The following is a 21533-nucleotide window of genomic DNA, read 5'->3' as shown; positions in this document are numbered from 1 at the left end:
GCAATGCACCGTCCGTCCTCCGGTGAACACTCGCCCTGAGCAGCGTGTGACCGCTGGGATCGGGGCGAAGCGGCTGAGCTGTAGCGCTGCTGCGGGGGACACCTCAGTGAGGGACATGCCGCACCCCTACCAGCCACCGAGCCCTGCAGGCCCTAACGGAGCCGCGGGCGCTGTGGGTGGCTCACGCCCCGGGACACCCGGCTAGGATAAGCCAAGGCCGGAGCGACGCTCCAGCAGGACCGGGCAGGCGGGACGGTTGTGTCGGTTTATTTTGAAACCCACCTCAGCCGCCACGGTCCTTTCCGGCCCGGCCCGGCGATGGCGGGCGCCCGGACGCGGAGGCGCCCCGCGCTGCCATGGCAACCCCGCCGCACCGCACTGCGCCTGCGCGCTCCCCGCCCTCCCGCTGACCGTTTATTAGCCCGCTGGTGTTTTTAAATCCCCTGCGCGCGCGCTGGCGGTTGGTTCCCCGGTATGCGCTTTGATTGGTCGAGCGAACTGTTCCCCACCGCGCGCCGATTGGGTCGAAGCAGGCAGTGGGGGTGGGAGCACGGCCAGCTGTGCTTTCTGATTGGCTGGCGCCCGGTGGTGTCGGGGGACGAAGGGTAGGTCGTGGGCTGAGGAAGGCGCTGGAGCGGGGCGGGAGGGGTCTTGTAGCGGCGGGAGGCGAGGCGGTTCCTGGTGCCTCCCTGCAGGGAGTGCGGCGGTAGTTAGGCCTTGGTGAGGGGGTGTCACTGGCCGCTCCCCTTCTCCCTCAGAGGACGCTGGCAGACCCCCTCTGGCGCCCGGCTGAGGGAGGGGCTGTCGCGGGCAAGCCCCGCGCCTGGGCGCTGCCCCACGCCGGCGCCCCACGGCGGGGAGGGGAGGAGGCAGAGCTGCGGGCGCCCTGCATGGACCCTGTTCTGCCCGGCCCGGATCTGAGGTACCTGCTCCGCGTCGGGGTAACTGCTCTGGGAGGGTCCGCCCTACCTTTCCTCGGGAGAGGGGGAAGGCGGTTCGTCGCCCCCAGCCCTTCGGGGCGCACGCTGGGCCCGATGCCGCTCTGCGAGTGCGGCTCTGGTTATAAAGACCTATGGGGATGGGTTTCTGATCCGTGCTTGCCAAAAAGTAGTGAAAACAGGGGGGCTTTAAAAAAGTTTCCCCTTTTATAAGCCGAAGTTAGGGCTTATTTTGGTGGGCGTTTAGCTTTCAATGAGAATCAATTAACTGTCGCTGGAAACAGGAGAGGTAGGTGAGTTGCTTAGAGGGCCGCCTTAAAGTAGAGAAGGTTCTTTCATGGGAACTTGAGGAAATGCAAAGAAAGCACCTTGGCAAAGTTTGACGCTTCAAATACCTCCAAAGGAAGTTCTTTTTTATTTGTTAAAAAGTATTGAGATATTTGCCAAATGATGTGGACTGTCAAATGTTTTGTATTTTAATTAATATATTTAGTTTAGGCAACTCTTAAAAAATGTAATCCTGCTTGTGTAAATAAGTTCACATAATTACATACTAATTTCTTCAGGCCTCTTTGAAGTCTTGATTGCAAATTTTGCACTACATTATTTGAGTTAAGCCAAGGCTTTATTTCAGAAGTCTTCAAAGCTTAAGTGGATGGAATGCTGACTTGAAAAAGTGACTAAAACAGGTGTTTTAGGAGCTAATCTGATGTTAAAGTTTGCTAAATCAAGATTTTCTGTGTGCTGTGGTAGTTTCTAATGACTGATAACCTTTTCCTTTCCTGCAATACCTCCAGAGCAGCTTTTTCTTGAGCTTTATCTGTAAACTTGTGTTTTGGCCTACACATCTTCCAAGATTATATGAAGGAACTGTCAGGTGGAAAATTAAAGTTTTGTGTTGACTTTGTAGTTCATATCCTTGACAACTTCACAGGACAAAGTTTCTGCTTCATTGGCCTGGACTTGAAACACAAAAAGGTACCAACAGCTTAAGTATCCCGTTTGGTTTTTTTCTTACAGTGTTACTCCTTTGTTCCTTCTTATAACTGCTGTTAGAAAGTACAAAGCTTAATCCATTTTCCTTTCTTATCTCTCTGATCTTCTTCCCAGATTTGTTCCCGAAAGGATGGTCCCATTCAGTTTCCCTCTGTCCAAGTGTGCACTTTGGGACCCAGTCCCTATGGGTGATGTCATTGGCTCACATATTACCTATTACAGGTATCAATAACCTTTTTTAAGCATCTAAAGTTTAAATTAAATTAAAATGAGGCTTTGAATCATATAATTCTTATCTTTTGAGTCTGGTGTATGACAAGGCACAAAGGAAAAAGAAACAACCGATGCGTTCATTATAAGGGATTTTCATTGGAAAGATTTGAGAGTTTCCCTTTCTGCTGCATATCACAGTCATTAGGATTGGAGGTGCCTCAGTTTAAAGTAACTTACAAATTCTTTCCATTTCCTTCCCATATGGAAAGGTATAAAAGTAACTGCATACTTGTAGTTTTCTTTAACGTGTTTTTCCTTGTCTTTAAATATTTACAAAGGAAAAAAAATATTTTTGACAAACTGGATACAGATAGCATGCTTCAAGTAAAGCTTAAAACTAAGCATTTTGGTTGCTTCAGGAGTCTGATTAAAATGCCAAAAGTTCTGATGTCTTTTTGTTTAGAATGAGTCTAGAGACAAATCTGAAGCACTTGTAAATTGCTAGGGCAGCATGTTCCAAACCTGACTTGTAAAACAAATGGAGGGTAAAAATTGATCCTTGTTACTTAAATGGGTAATTTTTATATAGATATTACAAAAATCTTACTGCAGTTATTAGAGCAAGTATATAAGCAAGTATATGCATAAATGTGCATATAAGGGTGGAGAGCCCTTACATATAGGTCAGAAGGCCTCTGCTTGTCCTTGCCACATAATGTTCTTTGATTTAATACTAAAACCTCCAAGTTTTAATGAAGTTTAAAATAAATTACTTTTATTTTTATGGAGGCACTTCACTTAGTTAATCTTGAGCAGGTAGGATATGAGCCATCATCACAGTATTCGCATAAACCAGTAGCTTCACTTTCAGCTTTGACCTCTTTCCAAGTCAAAATCAGATAAGATATCTCAAGTTAAAATAATGTTGATGTATTTACTGCTCTAGATTCCAAACTTATTACCTTTTTTACTAAATAGTGATTTTTATAATTACCTAATCTTTCTCCATACTTGCATTCCTGTGTCACTGAGCCCAGTCTGCTGCTGCTTTAAGTATCCACACTAAATATTGTGCTAAAATGAGAGAACACCACATCAAAATTTGTTAAGTTTTTTGGCCTGTTCTACTCTTGAAACTTAGACTTTTTAGAGGTTCTGTGTTTCGGTCTTAGTGTTTCTAACTTTTTCCACTTTCTGTTGAAGTGATTCACTTGTGTTCATCTCTAGTTCTTGTGACAGTGTTGCCCTTCAGATTAAAAAGCTTTTCTCTCTCCTTTTTACTTATTCTCCATAGAAAAAAGCTCTTCTCTCTCCTTGCTATTTATTCTCCATAGGAAAATTTTTTTCCCTTCTGATATTGGTTTGCTGGACTAGTCAAGCCAAAATGATCTTGTTGAGGTGATCGTACAGAGCATTCTGTGGAGCTGCTCCAGTTAAAATATGGCTTTCTTGAATGTGAATAGTTGGGGTGATGCACAGAACAGGAGCTAAAATTCCATTGGCATGTTATGAAATGTTGTTAATTCTTGCCTTTTTGTTGTTTAGGGCTTTGGGCTGTTTCTGTATGTATTCTTTTTAAAGGACAAAAAAAATGTGGAAGCCATTGCAATATGGTAAGTACTTTTTTAAAAAGCATTAAAAATAACTTGGGTCTTAAACTTGCTTATTGTCTCTTTCTAGAAACCCAAAGTTATCTATGATGGAGAAAACGTTGCGACTTGCCTATCGCCATGCTAAGCAGAATGAAAAGAAACTATTTTCCTGTTTTTTACTTGGGAGTCTTGCAGTAGATGAAGGTAACTTTGACCATCAGGTAGACAGACAATGTTGGTTGGTTGAGTAAGCTGTTATCAAGGAGCCTGAGTTGTTGCTCTTGGACTCTAAAGTTACTTATTTATTTATTTTAAAGATGGGGAAGGCATAACACTAACAATAGACCGCTTTGATCCTGGTCGAGAAGTTGCTGGTGGATCAGGCAAAATACCAACTGCGTCTCTTCCTGGAGACTTTTTGATTCCATGTACAGTTAATGCCTGGGGATCTTCTTCAGATAATATTATAGTGCACAGCGCTGAAGATATCAGCTTGGCTTTCAAGGTAGGCAGCTCTTGGCAACTTTTGGGTCTCTTAAAAAATAAACTGTCTTCTAGGGAGGAGACTGAACTGTGCACAGGACTTGGTTTCCAACCTCTGTCAATTTCAAACACAGCAAAGTTATGGCTGAGGCAAGACTATCTGGTTGGTTATGTGAAATGAGCTGCCTGAGTGTTACTGAAAAGTGTATCGGAAACTATTAAAAACAGTTCGTCTTCACAGGTGTTTAAGGATCACACAGTCTTTAATCTTGGACTAAAATCTTGCTGTCTGACCAAAGTTTTTTGGTCTGACCACCAAAACCAGCAAGACAACAGTGATTGCAGCAAACTTACTTAAACAAGGAAAAAACCAGCTTTTTCTTTCAAATCTATCGTGAATATGTTGCCGTGCTTGTATGATTGTTGATTAAAAACTATTGCTAGGAAAGTGACTTGCAAGAAAGCATGTAAGGTATCTGTATGTTCGTAGTTATAGCTGAAATGCGCATGTGTTGCTTCTGTACTTTGCTGTACACATATAATCTAGTAAATGCACCTTCCATTCATGTAAACATTTGCCTGTAGTTGTTGTTGTGTATATTTTAGAATACAAATAATGCTTTCTTCACATCTTAACTTTCTCATGGTGATACAATCAGATGTTAAAATACAAATTTCTTGAATGCAAGTAAGAAAACTTTGACAGATCCCCTTGAGCCTTCTAGTTGCCTGTTATTTTATTAATTTTTATACAATTTAAGTAACCCAAGGTTTTTTAATAGATCATAAAGCAATGTTAAGATATGCATAGCTTAATTTCAAGTGTATTTTTCATTATTCATTATATTCAATATAGCCATGAGATTTGAAGACCTGAGTTAATGATGTTTTATACAGTGCTTACTGCGATAGTAGCTATGATGCATGATTTGAGTTCCTAGTGTAATACAACTTGAATCAGAGTTGTCATATGAAGACAATTTTGTGTATTTAACTTTTTTCTCTTTTCCCTACTTCTAGGGTCTGCAGCACAGTCTGTGCAGTAAAGAATCATTGGATCTTGCTAAACTGCTCACTGTTAGAGCTCATATTGTTTTCACAGAAAACCTGGATAATCTCCATTTTAATTTTCACTGGGCTTCTATTACTGCAGCAAATATCTTAGAATACACCCCTGTGAAGTCTGTCCCAATTATTCCCACAGCCCTAGCAAGAAATTTGAACAGTCCTATGAATATTGCACAAGTTCAAGGAACTTATAAATGTGGGTGAGTAAAGGGTTGTGCTAAAGCTATCAAAGTTGCGTGGCAGTTTGTTGCATTTCCAAAGGCAGGTAGGCAGGCAAGATCTCAACCAGTGCTTTGCTTTTTAGTAAAATAACTGGCATAAAAACAACATAACTTCTTGGACTTGGAAAAATTTAAAATCTTATAAACAAGAAACAGGAAATGGGGTGGGGAAAAAACCTTAACTGGTTCAGTAGGAGGAGTTCTTGCTTTTGACTTCAGTAGAAGGATCTTCCTAATTGGGCAGGGGGACACACCTCTAGGTAACATAATAAACACAATCCAGCTTTTTAAAAAGTATCGGTGCTTGCCCTAGGATGAAAATCGGATGAATGTGAATCAAAACTTTTTCTGTTAATTGTGCTTATAAGATGGTATTGGGGAATCATCATTCTGACTGATAGCTAATTTAGTAGTATGAACTAAGGAGAAATTGGTTGTGACTACCATAATATTAAGCAAATATGGTCCTTGATACACAGGGAATAGATGAAAAGCTGAGGAATTGCTGTATGGAGGAAGAATGGTTTTGATGAACTTTTTTCTTACAGTAATTTCTAAACTTGTATTTGTCTCTTCATGATTTTTCTGAAAGACTGTCTTTCAAAATACTAAAAAAAACACCCCAACTTCTGCTTTATTTCAGCTACCTTACTATGGACCAGACACGAAAATTGCTTTTGCTGCTTGAGTCTGATCCCAAGGCTTATGCTCTGCCATTAGTTGGAGTGTAAGTGTTTGACTCTGTTTCTACAGATTTGTACAGATTAATACACATAATGATTTGAGCTGTATTTGAGGAATTAAATAGTGGAAACTTGGTAATGGAACTGTCTCTAATTGGGTATTTCTTCTTATTTGTAGTTGGCTGAGTGGAGTTACTCATATCTGTAGTCCTCAAGTTTGGGCCTGTTGCTTGCGATATTTATTCAGTTCTTCAATTCAAGAAAGGCAAGTCACTTTTATCTGTAAAACATAGAAGCTATTGGCTGCCTAAAAATGTATTCCACAGAAATGCATGGCAACATGGGCTCTGTTCAAAGATATTTGAGGGAATTCTATGACTTATGTTATATAGGAGGTGAGGCTGTCTGTTATAATTGTTCTTTCTGGTTTTGACTTCTGCATCACAAATTTTCTATGACTGACGTGTTAGAAAGCTGGTCTGATATCTCAAAGACAGGAGAGGGTAAACGTTAATATCATTAAGGTCACTGCATTTTAGTTTAAATAAGAAGCAGCAAGTCAGGAAACAGTAGTTTAAACAGTGGTGGGGTTTTGGTTTTGTTTTTGAAATTTTCTTATGGGTGTTTTCTTTGACATAATCTTTCTCCCTGGTTGTATCTGACCAACATATTGAAGCATATTGATTTTCAGCTAATACTGTCTTGTTATGACTTCCTGCTAAATATTCTGTTTTTATAGTTTTTTGCATTCTGGTTTTTTTTTTTTCATTGTGATGTTAGTAAATAATCATTCCTCATTCTCTACATCTTTTTACTTGTAACATTTGCCAAGTTCTATTTATATGGAAGCTGGGAGGGATTTCAGGTGTTTAAAACTGCTCTTCAGGTAAATGAAACTTTAAAATATGCTCTATGCATAAGAATTTCTTCTGCTTGACCACACTTGCTTTTAAATTATGAAATAAAACCACATTTGGTGAACAGATGTGTCTATAATTACAGAATAGACTTTTTTCCCTTAACAATTTAAATATGCCCAAATACAGATAAGAGCCCAATTAGATTATGAGATAGGCAAGTTAGATGCTTGACTCTCATTAACTTTCACTGATTCTATCTTGGAAGTGGATTAGGCAGATTTGATGAACCATGCAAACAGAATTAACCTCTGCAGACTAGCCACTTAATGTGTGCATCGTACATTTTTAACTCTTAAGTTGTAAGTATAATTTTAAAGTTTTGTGTGAATGTGTTTTTCAAGCATCTTGTTCCTGCCGCTTTGTCTATCATGTATATTAAAGAAAAAAACCACACACCCTCCCCAAACAAGCATATTGCAAGTGCTATAAAAAGAAAAATTGTTCTGAAAGTAGTACTACCTTTTCCTGGAAATGCATGTTATTTTCATTATCCTTGATATTTTGAGTTAAGTGTTGACTGTTGTTACTCACTGTTCTCAACCTGTAGAAAAAAAGTCAATATTATTTTTATTAAAAAAACCTGTTTGCTAATGAACACTTTCAGAATGTTTAGGGATAACTGAAACACTAAGAGTCTTTATAATAATACATATTCAATTGAATTATTAAAAAAAAAAAATCATAGTATCATTTTTACAGAAGTTTTCTTCTATGCTATGATTGAAGTCTTCCAGGAATTCACTTAAAGTACTAAGTGATGCTAAGGGTTTGAACTGGAAAGTAGACCGATTATTCCCATTTCTCTACTTTGCTTTCATTCTTGCATGTGGCATCAGTCATAAGTTCATCTGCTCTATCTATAGCTCAGTACCACTCAAAATGCAGTGATTCACCAGTTTGCTAAACTGTGTGATAGTTTGCTCAGTATATTGAGACACTAAGGGCCTTCTTCCTGTTTAAGTTTTTTTTAAGATGTGTTTTTTTTCTATTTTAGGGTTTTTTCAGAATCTGGGAGTTTTCTTATTGTGCTTTATTCATTGACACACAAGGAACCAGAGTTTTATGAGTGTGTTCCATGCAGTGGACAGACTGAACTAGGGTTTCGGATCTTAACTTGCAATGAAACAGTACACCTCTTCAAAGTAAGTGGCTTAGTTTCCTACTGCATCGTGATACTTTACATTTTGACTTTTAGTGGAAGTACTTGAAGGAGGAGTCACTGTAAGGTGACCCAAATAGAACTGCAGTGTTTGAAAATGATGTAGCTCTATAAAGCTTCCTTTTTAGAGTGATTACGGTCAATTCAGTTTGTCTCCCAAATTCAGAGGTGACCTCCAAAGTCAGCAACTGCTTACTTTTCCAATAGCATTAAGAATCTGTCTTTTAAAATACAGTGTGCTGTTGGACTTGGTTAGTGCTCCTTCTTACTAGTGACCTTTTGGCTTCAGGAGCAGAGATTCTGATTTCCTATAGGATTTGTTATTCTGGTATGCTACATGCATGTTGGACACATCTAGCAACTGCTATAGGTGATGCACATCAGTGCTTTCTGGAGAGCAAAGCTTGTGTTTTGCTTGACATTGAATGCAAAAGGGAATTCAGTGGTTACTAATCTGCAGATCTCTTGCTGTGCTACAGTAACAAAGCAGGAACGATTTTATCTTTGCGCAAAGTAACTCTCTGAAAGAACTTGATGATACAATATCTGGGAGATAACTAATAAGGTTTGAGGAAATTCTAGGAAATGTCAGTTCCTTATGTGTTTTCCTAGGCTTGTGCAGAACCTGAAGTTGGATTGTTAATCTGCTCGATGTATGCTCCTGTGCTCTGGTAGAGAAGCAGCTAGTGTGTTGTGTGTCCTGTGCTGTTCTCTTTCCAATTAAATTTCTCTGTTCAGGGCTGCCTTCCACCTTTAGCCTAGGTACAGCTTAGCTTTCTGAAGATGACAGGCCTCTTAACAGAAGCTCACTTCTGTTGTCTCCAGGACTTGCGCAGCTGTGGGGTGTGAAACAGTGTAGGAGCAGTTGCTGTTTCCTATAGTGGTGAAGGCTTGTGGAAGAGTAACTAAGCAGTTACAGCAAGGAAGCATCTGCTCATGGCTATAATTAGGCCAACTACTTTACAGAGTAGCAGGGGGCACAGTGTTAGACAGGAAGGGAAGTTGCCTGCCTCCTTGCAGTGGTGAAAGAATTGAGAATTGAAAGTAGAGGACAAGCAGCAAATAATCAAATATAAACGTCCTTAAAACTATTTCTTTGGGAGTAGTACCTCAGTGATTAAAAGTTGAAAGTTTCATGCTTCACAAATACAGAAAATTTCATTCCAGAATGTTGAACCTTCAGGCAAGAGCCCTATCCAGTTTGAGTTGAGTGCAGAAAACCAAAATGCAGAAACTGAGTTCTTCAGCAGAATTTGCAAGAAACTTCCTATCAGAAGGTAAATCTTTTGCATATAAATGACATGTGAAAATTAAATATTTATTGGGTGAGGTTTTTTGACCTCTGCTGTGCCAGGTGTCAGTTTAGCTGTGCATACAGTGATCTTCTCGCATTAAAATCTGTGTATGTGCTTTTGTTTATCCCTAGAGTTAATAATCTTCAAGTAAGGTGGTCGAGCTGACTATTATCCAAGACAAACTACTTGTAGTTCTAATCTTGATACTGGTGGTTGTAATTTATACAGTGGATGTTTCTAAAAAGGCTTCCTTACTGATGGAGCTTAGTTCACTGTGTTAAGCTTTCTGTGAGATCTGTCCTTTGAAGCAGCTCTCTAATTGAAATCTACTTAAGTTGGTAAAAATTCCTTTTTCCCTCTGACTTTTCAGAGCTGCGAGACCTGGACAGGTTGAAACTTAAGGATTTTTAAGAACTGACTTATAGTCATAGATAAAAATTTGATGGATAAGATGCCCTTTATTTTCCTTTAAACAATGTTACAATCTTTATTGTAGTACTCCCTATCTTTCTAATACAAATCAGTGCTTTGCTGTTAGAATGTCAGTTAAAAGGTGTGTATGTCTGAGGGTGTGGGGAGGGAGGGTTAGTATCTTTTTGCCCAAAAGCAGCATTTGTATTTTCACTGTTTGATCTTAGAACTGTTTGCTGTGTGAACTCCGTAGCTAACCAGGGAGGAGATGTATAACAACTGCTTCTTGAAAAAATAAATGATGCTGATATTGCACTGTAGATGGCACAGTGAAAAACATGAAGATTCATGTTACTGCTGCCAAATCTGACAAGCAAACATTTTTAGTTTGATTTATGTTGGGTTTAGTCCTCCTCAAGGCCGTTCACCCAGCAAGTTGTCAGCAAGTGATCATGACTCTGGTGTAGAAGATGAGGATTTATCCCCCAGACCAATTCCAAGTCCTCACCCAGCGAGTCAGCAGGTAACTAAGTAAATAATTGTTCTAGGCATCTCTGATGTGACACTTAAAGCAGCAAAACTCCTTGTAAGGGGACTGGAGAGTAGAAAGCTGATGTCTCAAAGTGCTAGCAGGGGAAAACAGAACTGAAGAAATGGACCAAGAGTCCCAGCTCCTGCTCTAGTTAACCTGCCTTTTTTCCAGGATTATAGACACTTTAATTTCTGTATATGCTAGGATTTGGGAACAGAGATAGTAGGTTCTACTTTGGGAATCTTGCTACCATTAAATGGAAGAGCCCTAGTGTCTGAGGCAAAGATAGAGGCAGCAAACTCTTTCTTCTATATTTCTGGGTAAATGAAATAAAGATCTGCTGGTCTGTCCTTTTTTACTGAAGCATATACAAATATAATGAAATAGCAGCCCTCATACATCATGGGTTTAAGAATAGTAAGAGGGAATGTGTAGCCCACTTCTTGAAGGGGAAAGATTCATGCTCTGAAATGCGCTCCAGGATGACACGGAGCATTCATTTGGTAGACATGGCTATTATGTGGTATGAAAGCAATTTTGGCTTCTAAGAATGATTCTAAAGATCTTGCTGCTTTTTCTGTATCTGGATTCTCCAATCTTTAGAAAAGTATTCAATGTGTAGTTGGTTTGGAGCTGGTAACAGTCATATTGATTTTTAAATGAAAAAATTTCCTTTGAAATTCTTCATGTGAAGTGCTGAAAGACAATATTTTTAAAATTATCTTAAACTTGCTTGTGTAATTGTCCCTTCAGGTTACCAGGGTCTTTCCTTCAGTTCCTGAACTGTCACTTGTTCTGGATGGGAGTTTCATAGAATCGGGACAATCGTCTAAGCCTATGGGGACTTCAGATGCTAAAACTCTACTACCTTCAGTGGTACATCAGCCTACTAAAAAGAAATGGTGCTTGGGATCTACATATTACCCTACCCAGCACCCTGAAGACAAGCAAAACTTTTCTGCTAATACGGGAGATCCCTCTTTGAGGCAATTACCAAGCCATTTAAACCAGAAAATTCCAACTTCAAGGCCTTCCAGAGGAACTCAAGCTATACTACAGCAACAGTTGCACTGTAAGAAAGCTTGCCCTCAATCAAGAAAAAGTTCCGGATCTTCTTCTCCCTCAACCCCTTGTAGTGGGCCTTCCCCAGATACATCTGTGGATCACCCCAGAAAGCCATCAGAAAGACTTGTATTAAATCCTGATGGAGTCACAAAGCAGGGAGAGCCTCCAATTAGAAGAACCTCAATATCCAGTTTGAAGCAGCTTCCTGCTGTTATGCAGCCAGTCCTCTACAACTCTGCTTTTTCACCACAGAGCTGCAGAAGACCGCCAGAACTGCAGGTGCCAGTTCAAGTGCCACCTTGCTGTCCAGCCAGTGCATGCAACTGTCAGTTTCCTGCTTCAGTCCAATATAATCCGATACTCTCATGGCAAGGAATTGGTAAAACGAGCCCCAAACATGGAGCGGAAATCCAATCAGAGATGGCCCAGCAGAACCCATGTACAGTGCTCCATCAAAATATCATTTGTCCAAATATTTGCTGCAATCCAGGATATACCACAAGCAGCCCTATAAGCATGGGCTATCATGGGAAAATGGGAAGCTGTTCCCTTGACAATAGCTTATTGCCTGGAGTAAGACTGCCTTCAAATGCAAGCCCCTCTAGTCTGCAGTTTTGTGCAGCCCACTCACCATGCCTGCACATGCCTGCTTCTACAGCTGGATCAGATAATGGAATGATGGGATTATCTCCAGATGCATACCGGGTTCTTACAGAACAAGATAGACAACTCAAATTACTTCAAGCTCAGGTTTGTGGAAATGACAGCTTTCTCCTCTGCCCTCTTACTGATTATGCTTTGATAGTTCCTCTGCCAAAGGAATTAATTTAACTGTTGTCTATCCTTGTTGGAACAAGACAGCCTGTCATACCAGCTGCAGTTTGGGGATAGAGGGGAGTTGTGATTAGCTCTGCTAATTGATGGTCCCTTAAATGAATACTATTTTACTCTTTCCTAATTAAATTTTACATTTTTCTTTATTGTATTTCCATAATATGAAGGTTTCCTTTTTAGCAGACTGTTTTATAATGCACACAGGTATGCATTCTATATAAATGCATAAACGTACAGGTGAAGCATAGAATGTTTTCGTGTGTTGCTTTGCCCACCTTCAAGCCTGAAGCTTCCTGAGCTATTGAGAGTGTTGCTCAGAAAACTTCAGTTGTCTGTTTGCAGTAGACTGGTGGGGTTCATCAAGTGTTTGTTGCTGGGCTGAAAAACTGGGCTTTGGTCTCCCTAAGTTCTGTTTTGATACCAGGTTATGTTTCTTCAAAATACAGACCTTGAGTTACACTGCTGTACCTGTATTTTGCAGGGTATGATTTGGGGCTGAAGAGCCAAAGTTTAAATTTTGCTGCTGGTGATAAATGATAGGAATAGAAAAGTTGGTACAGTTGCTCACAGTACATTTTTTTTTTTCCTGCTTAAACAAGAAAATTGCAACTGAAATATGCTTTAGATATAGTTGCTGTATGTAAAATCAAGTTCTCAAAGCATGGGTTGCGCATGAGGGAGGGAAACCCCTCCTTACTGTATAAAAGCAGCATTCACTGTTATGGTACTTCTCCATGGAGCTGTGAACTAATCAGTGAACAGGGTGGATGCAAATACTAGAGTGAAGATTGCCTGGGCAACCTTAGTTTTATAATTTAAGTGCTTAGTTTTGTAATTAATACAAAGTTGGTTTAGCGTGGTGTAGGGACAGTTGGCATATAAATGCTTGGCTGGTAAGTCAGTAATAGGGTTTGTATATGAATGAAAGGAACAGAAAATATTTCCAAGTGTAATGCAAATAGGCTTTCCTCAAGTTGTCTTGGTGTAGTTCTGCCAGTGTGCTTAAAACCTCTTCTTAGCTAGCTCTGCTGACATCAAAATTGATGCTCGGATTTATGCTGCATGCACTGCTGAGAACTGGAAGGTTATCAGACTTCTGTGGTAATGCAGCCTGGATTTGAATCCAGATCTTGGAGGAGCCCAATTTAATAATTCACTTTAGCCTATTATACTTTCTATTTTATTATACAAATTATAACTTTCTGATAACGGTTACAGATCCAACGCTTATTGGAAGCACAGGCTCGTCAGGCTTCTTCCTCTGAACCAGCTGCAGCTAGCCACCCTCTGCGGCCTGAGAAGCAAGGGGACCTTGTTTCTATGGAAACACAGTCCTCACCGGGTTCGCACATGAGGAAAAGTGTGAGCATTGCTGTGAGCACAGGTAACACTTTATTCTTTAAAAATAGACTGGCATCACTTTTTCTGGATGTCTCTGTGATTTGTTTCGGCATGAAGGGAATGTTTTGCAGAAATGCTGAAGGTATGCAAACATGCATCTAGATACATACATCAGCTAAGTTCTCGAGGTGTTCGTAGCAAGTTTAGGCTGGAGCTACTTTTGTCTTTGGGCTGCAATGGCAGTGATTGCCATCACTGGAAGAATTATTTTTCCAATAGCTTTAGCAAGGTCTTATATTTTAAATTGTGCCTTATTGAAAGAAAAAAATCCACATCTTTTTTTAATTAAGGCGTGCTGTCTTTAAAAGTAGTAGTTTCTATCCCATCTGGTGTTCTATTAAATATATTATTGATGTTGTTTGTTGTTTTTTGTAAGCCATGCGTTTACATGCACAGAGAGGAGGCTGTATTTGCTTTAATTTTAGCAAGTTATGCAGCTGTGTCTGTAAAGTTACATATTAATGTATTGGTTCCTGTTAAATCCATGGAAATACTGTGGTTAGTCTGGAGGAAATTTTCAAACTGGCTCAAGGTCAATGCATTAAAATGCTTTAATACAACCATTTAATTTTATCAAATATGCTTTGGAAGAAAGTAGGACTTGAATGATGTTTTGGCAACTCTTAACTGTTCTAAACCCTAAATCACTTTTAAAATGGTGAAAAAAACCTGAATGTGAAGAAATGATTCCTCTAGCTTTACAAAGCCAAAGGGTCTCAGGAGATTGTAATGACTTTCCTTAAATGGGTAAATCTCTAATTCTCTTCTAGGTGCTAGCTTATTTTGGAATACAGCCTCAGAAAAACAAGATGAGTCCTTACCACAAGGAAAAAAAGAGGATGAAGAGATTTCGAAGGAAGACATAAGCATTTCAATTAACGCTGAACAAGATGCCAGTAATACAAGTATTGCTTCTTCCTTAAAGGTGGTCGACATGCCCAGCTTTGTAGACAGTATTCATCTTGTGGATGAAGGAACTAATCGGAACACTCTCCAGTAAGTAAACAGAAATATCTTGTGTCCACATAATAAGCTGAACTGCCTTTCATATGTTACTACTTTCATAATTTTTTTCAGGAATTAGAAATAGTCACCTGACTTCAGTTGTTGTGTTCTTTCCCTTCTTTGTGTTTCAATTATGCTTTGAATTGTACAGCTTAGCAAAACACAGCTGCCTTTGGAGTCTGCATTTATCAGTCATGCACGTTTAGCTAGCCTACCTATCAGCAGCAGCTCATGGCAAAAGCCTTTAACTTGGAACAGCAAGTACAGTGCTGGCAGCGTTCCCTTTCTTACCTTAAATCCCGAGGGGGGAAAGGGGACGCTGCTGTAGTCAGTTTTTTCCTACAGTGGTTTTTCCCTGTCGGAACCCGTTCAATTCTGAGGGGCTTAGGATGAGGGGTTTATGATTCTATGACTGTTCCCTGAATTTCTCTACTTTTTACACCTAATTATTTTGTGTGTAGTGAATGCAGGTACCAACTTCACTGCTGTTAATTTAATTATTTCTAAGCTCAGATTCTTTATAGTGCAATGACTAATCTCAGACTAATTTTGGAAGTGATTTTAAAAATATTTTTAATTATCTATACGAATGTTATTTTTACACAGGGAATGGCTCAACAATTTAGCACTTTTAATGATCTAATATTCTCTAAGTATAAAAAGCCAAAGGAGGAGGAATACCCTTCCAGTTAAATTAGTTTTCTAATATAATCATATTGGGAAAGATTATGATAATTAAGCTATAACTTAATATTTTAATCAAGGACTATGAATATTTATCTGCAAACATATACTGCTACCATAGATGTTACTGATTCAAATCAGTCTTTTTAACATTGTATTTTAGAGAGATGCCATCTTAAGGTTCTCTTCAACTTGGATTCGTAAACCTGTAAAATAGCTGTTTAAGTATCTTATAGTAAGAATGTAAAGCATCACCCACATTTCTCTGAGGAGGAGGGGAACATTTTTGGGAATGATGAATAATTGCTGGTGTAACAGTAACTGATAACCTACATTGACTATCTAGTATGTCACGTGATTTAAATCTTATCGCTTTCAACACAGGCAATTGATCAGTTGAGTTCTGAAATTCCCTTATCTTACACTTGCCTCCTGAGGACGAACAGGAAGGGGGAGGAGGGTTGCTTAAGGATCTCCTCGGGATGATAGTGCTATTGATATGTCTGGTCTCAAAAGGTTTACACCATGCACACACCAGCTAGCTGAAGGGGATGCAGAGCATCGCATTGTAACTCATTCTAGAATATTTACCCTTTTTATCTGGAAACTTCGGGATAGATTATGGTTCCTCTTTCACATCTGCTATTGAGAAATATTTGAACTAGGTGTTTGTTCCCATTTCACGATACTCAGTGTGCGTTGTGTATGTGTGTACTTGTAACGGTGTCTTTGAGAAGTTTTAAAAGTGTTTTTAAACTACCGCAGGAATCTCATTCTCAGTTACTCACCTTGGTAAAAATGGCGGCTTGAATAAGTCATGTTTCAGAACATATGGAAGATACATTATTCCTAAAGGCTTTTAAGTGTCCATAAAAATGCTGAAAACATAAGATAAACTCCAAATTGTTAATAACTTTAATTTCATCTGCTTTAAGGTTAAATCATAGAGTGTCACAGAGTTTTGACTAGTCCAGAGAAGCCATTGCCATTTTCAAATCATATTTTGAAAAACTAGTCAGGCTGCTGTAGTTTCACATTGCGGGGTGCATTTCCTCAGTCCTCAATGACTTTTGAAAGAAAATGACTGCAGAAAGGAGCAAAGCCTCTAGCAGAAGACAAACCAAGAAATGTTAGAATCTGTTTCCCGTACTTGATTTTTCTCCTTTTCTGGTGTTCATGAAAAGATAAGGTACACGTAGTGATACTTGTGCTTTTTCTCTTTGAAGGAAATACCTAGCTGTCTCGGTGTTCTCTTTCAGAAATGGAAACGTTTCCCAAGCACTTGTTCGGGCTTCATCCTTGGAAGAAAGCATTGGCATGTCTTTACAGCAAGAGCCAACAGAGGGAGCCAGCAACCATGTGGTGGTGACAAGTGAGCAAAACTCAGAGCCACCTGCCTCGTTGCTGGCTCCGCATCCCTCAGAGGATCAGAAGCTTTACCAGGATTTACTGGTAACTGATGTAAATTTGATATTCTGCACTGGATGCAACAGTCAAAACAGCATACTGCTGAAGTTATGGTGTTCTATTGGCATGAATGAAAATTGCATGTGGTTTTCAAGTTCACACATTAGGCTCTACTGAAAAGTTCCAAGTTTGTGGTGTTTTTTTTTTAAGGTTCAAGTGGTTATTCTGTACTTCATTTTTCCATGCATAGATGGAGTACTGTCTAATAAATAATAATTCTTTAGTTCAAAGATAATGTTAGTGGATAACTTCCCCAATTAGTGCCCTTTAAAATAGCACAGCATTTTACCTTCAAGTCGCTTAAAGGGCAGATACTTTAATCTTGAAGAATATTGGTATTTGATGTGTTTAAATTCAGAACAGACTCTTACAGAAAGCTTGAAATGTAAGATACTCCAGTGTTTGACTACACTGCTGTGAGTTTACATGATTGCATCTGAACTGAATCTGAATTTGGCTTATTTTGTCAGAATAGGATGCTAACCTACCTAGTTGTATTTTAAGTTGCATAAGAATAAACCAGGATTTTGGGTTTTTACAACTCCACATGAACGAAAACATCATGACATGCAGGTCTCTCCCCTGTTCCCTTTTTCTGTAGGGCCAAGTAAACCACCTCTTAAAGTCCTCAGAAGACCAAGATCACTTGCCTGTTAAAGCAGGATTTGTTCATGATGGTGGTCCTAAGTACCAGGATATTGATGATACAACAGAAATGGCTTCAGAGACTGACATGGGAGTGGTGGATAAAGAGAGTGTGATTAGTGCTACACTCAAACAACTGAAGAGTCTTGGAGTGACAATTGACTCGCCTGGCAAAATGAAGAAAAATACACACAAAGTGGAGAATGCCAGGTAAAATACTGGTTGTTTTGAGTAGTAATGTGTAGATCCAACCAAAAATGAAGATTGGCTCAATGAGCAAAGAGAAGGGACTGTGTTCACGGCCACTGGCGATTTGTTTGGCAACTTGATCCACGTTTCCTACAAAGATGAAACACTGGCTCATGCTATGGGTATTTCAGAGAGGTTTAAGAGCTCTGCTATCAAAACTCAAATTGTTTAAATGTAACACAAGTAGCTCTAGCTGTTAGAGCATCTGGTGATTCTTAAGTTCTGCATGCAGTAGCACACAGTTCCCTAGAATAGTAACAAAGCTGCTTGAGTGATTTCAATCCTTTGGGCTACGTCAAAGTATTCCAGAGAAACACTGGACTTGGGAAGTGGAGCGTTAAGCAGCTATATACTTTTGTCACTGCTTCTTAACCCTTGTCTTGCACTTCATCAGTATAAGTGAAATTGTTATGGCTTTGATATATATATAATCAAAACTGCTTCTGTCCTCATCGCTTGTTATTGTGAGTGCCTTGACTTGAAACTGGGAGGGAGGCTGCAGCGGCTGGGGAGGGAAACAGCCTTCGTGAAACAGAAGAAGGAGCAGAAGTAATTTCTGAAGAAGGCGTTTGAGGCACAGAATTTACTTTTGTAGTTCCTTAGGCATAGGCTGACTACCTGGTACAGCTTCACGTCCATCCTTATTGTCTTCTTGATACTAGTATATAACTGTTAGGTAAACAAAAAACCTAACTGTGTCCTAATTAATCTTCTCTTCAGCTATATATGAAAAGCTGTTTCCAGTCATACAGTTTCTAAGCTCTTTTCTCTGCTTTTTCACTTGAATTTCATCAGGCATTTTTCTGGAATTTCTGGGCTACCTTCCTGGCTGGAGAGTCTGTCAGTGTTCTTTTAATGTCAATAATATGCTAATAAGTGAATCCATAAGACAAAACTGGAATTCTTGGGGTTTTTTCTTCAGACTTGGGGAGCGGCGTGAGATTCTTCCTTTTGCCACTTTCATGACTGATAAACAATTCTGAGAAAAGGTCTACAGCTCAATAGAGAAGTAAACAACAGTGCAACTCCATAGCATAATTAGTGGTTGTTCGTCTGAGCCAGGAGTTTACTCTCCCGAAGCAAACTTCAGAATCTGTGCTCAGTGAAATAGGAAGACTCCTAACTTTCAACACGAGGAGTTTGGGTTTATGAACTAGTATATGATGCATGTACTAATTGCACTGGTTTATAACCACTACCAGTGTACCAGAGCTTGTCCCTTCAGTCTTTAAACTAAACACCTAATGTATGCAAGGAATTGGTGTACCAGGCCACAGAAAAAATGAAACAATTTCCCTTACTGAAGAATGTCTTCAAAAACTACAACCTTGCAGGCTTCTGGAAACAGATCCTATGTCAGAGTTCCTGTAAAAATCCTGGAATTGGCATGCATTGGGAAAGAGGAGATGTTCTTGGTCTCTGTCATTGGGCTTGTGTCTTCTGTCTAGATATAAATTGTAGGTTGGATAGCAGCATCCAGAGTCTTAAGATCAGAGGCATACGATGTCACATTTGCTGATGGGAATAGACCAAGGGCTCAAACCTGTTTTAAAAACAAAACCAGCTCTGAAACCTGCTAGAGGCGGGTTGTTCTTCACATAAGGGTTGTGGTTAGTATTGAATCAGAAGGGAATATCATCAATTCTCTAACAGTGTTTGGATACTGTTGGTGTGAGTAGCTGGAGAGCTGCTTTTTAGTGTGTGCAGAATGTACGATCTTGGCACAAGCAGCCTGATTGAGCTGTGGTGTTCGGAAGGAAGGAGAAAGCGGTACAGTGAGCAAAATGAAATTATCAGATTATATTGTGAAATGCATACTTTTCTTGTAATGTTAAACTAACTTTTTGATGCTTTATTTCAGCATCTTAGCGTGCATAAATCCCGAAGCAGTGGTTCCTGGACTAAACTATATGTCATTTGCCAATGTCAGCATGTGTGGCTTAACTCCTGATGTTGTTGATCTGAGCATGGAAGCAAACGCTATAGCACTCAAGTATCTCAGTGAAAATCAGTTATCTCGACTTTCTCTCAGTCGATCAGGCCAAAATCCTCCTGCAGATTTCTCTTTCCAAGACATCTTGCATACAAATATGGACAAGAGCATGGTGGGTCTTAGCTTAATTTCACCAAACAACATGTCTTTTGCAACTAAGAAGTACATGAAGCGATACGGGCTGATACAGGGCAATGATAGTAGTGAAGACGAAGAGGAACTGCAGGTTGAAGATGGCAGTTCTGGCACTGTTAAAAGTGAAAGCGTGCTGGACAAAAATTGTACCTCTGTGTTGGATGGCTTCAACCACTGGACTGAATTATCCAAAAGAATTGATGGAAGACTTCCCATTCGTCTAAAAAGTCGTAGTGGAGAGCTGACTACTAATGCTTCTCCACCAGAATTAAACAGCCCTGTATTAAGAAATATTACAAATGAAATATTTCCTCCCAGAGCAGATCAAGCAGATGAAAACTCAGTTCAGATTTTAAAGGATTTAAAAACAAAAACCAAATTGCTTCCTGGGAGAGTTGAATTCACTGAACAACCCAGCAGGAAAGATGAAGGAGATATTCAGGTCTTCCCTGGAAATCTGCATATGCCAGCCCTTGAAACATTAAACCAGTCGAACAGCATGAATTCTGTTGGCACCATTCTTGATGTGAAACAACTCAGGCAGTTGCCAAAGTTGTTCTGAGCACCCCCCCCCCGAGATGGCTGGCAACCACTGTTTCAAATCTGAGAGGGACCTCTCTGTAAGAGACTACAGGAAACCAAGGATTAAGCTATCTTTGAAGAGGTCACTCTGTTGTAGAAGCGTAAAACTTGCAGAACTGAGATTTCAGGTCTGGGACAGCTGCCTCTAAATGCCTGGTTGAGTCAGTGCTGAGCAGCATTGAAGTTTGTGTGCACTTTTGTTTACAGTTAGGTGTGATTTTAAACTACCTAAAAGGTGAATCAACTTGAGCCCAAGATGTACTCTTAATACACTTTTAACAATGATGCTTATTTAAATGTTCTTCTGTTGACTTTTTTTAAACACTGACTTTTACACATTTGTGCCAACTGTGAGCCATCGATATAGTGTGTGGCAGAGCAGCGGTAACAGAGCTAAAGCACTAATTTCTAGAAATTTGCTGAAATGGTTGGATTACTGTGGGGGGGTTGTATCTGGTGGGAGGGGAAGTATAACTGTGCCTTTACTTTGCATAAAATTATTTTGAATTCAGCCAAAATGACACATATAACTCTCTGTATCATGAAGTCTTGGAAGGAAATTGGAAAAACTAGCACTTTTAAACTTTTTAAAAAGTTTTGTGATTTATTTTTTTTCTGAATGAATGTTTTCTATTTATTTAAGAAGTACATATTGTTCATAAAGGTCAAAGATTCCATTAAAAAAAATAATCTTCAGTTGTCTGCTGTAGCTTTTATTTAACACATTTGCCACTTCCCAGTCATTCTTTAGAATGGCTAACTGGAAGTGTGAGGGTGTCACTGGCTACTGAACTCTTCAAGAATTCCAATACTGGGTGGTAGGATAAGCGAAAATAATTGATTTTGCTTTGTTTTGTGTTAACATACAAATATTCTGTTATCAAGCACTACAGTCTAGTAATGAAACAGCCCTTTTCCATCACCCTGTGATGATAATATTCCACAAGCTGAGGAATTCAGGT

The 21533-nt window shown here is 39.6% G+C and overlaps 1 protein-coding gene across 1 annotated transcript; it reads left to right on the top strand.

The window, feature by feature from the left end:
* Window positions 1-890: 890 nt before the first annotated feature.
* Window positions 891-20991, top strand: STIL (STIL centriolar assembly protein). Its single transcript, XM_059821679.1, has 16 exons — window positions 891-922; window positions 2049-2156; window positions 3828-3943; window positions 4057-4244; window positions 5243-5490; window positions 6155-6238; window positions 6373-6459; window positions 8109-8256; window positions 9441-9550; window positions 10388-10502; window positions 11265-12326; window positions 13629-13794; window positions 14582-14807; window positions 16760-16952; window positions 17569-17822; window positions 19723-20991. The coding sequence occupies exons 1-16, from the start codon at window positions 891-893 to the stop codon at window positions 20549-20551; spliced, it is 3966 nt and encodes a 1321-aa protein (XP_059677662.1). The 3' UTR covers window positions 20552-20991.
* Window positions 20992-21533: the final 542 nt, after the last annotated feature.

Source organism: Gavia stellata, chromosome 10 (genome assembly GCF_030936135.1).
Source record: "Gavia stellata isolate bGavSte3 chromosome 10, bGavSte3.hap2, whole genome shotgun sequence".
NCBI classification, from domain to species: domain Eukaryota; kingdom Metazoa; phylum Chordata; class Aves; order Gaviiformes; family Gaviidae; genus Gavia; species Gavia stellata.
This window is presented reverse-complemented; position numbering and strand designations above follow the sequence as displayed.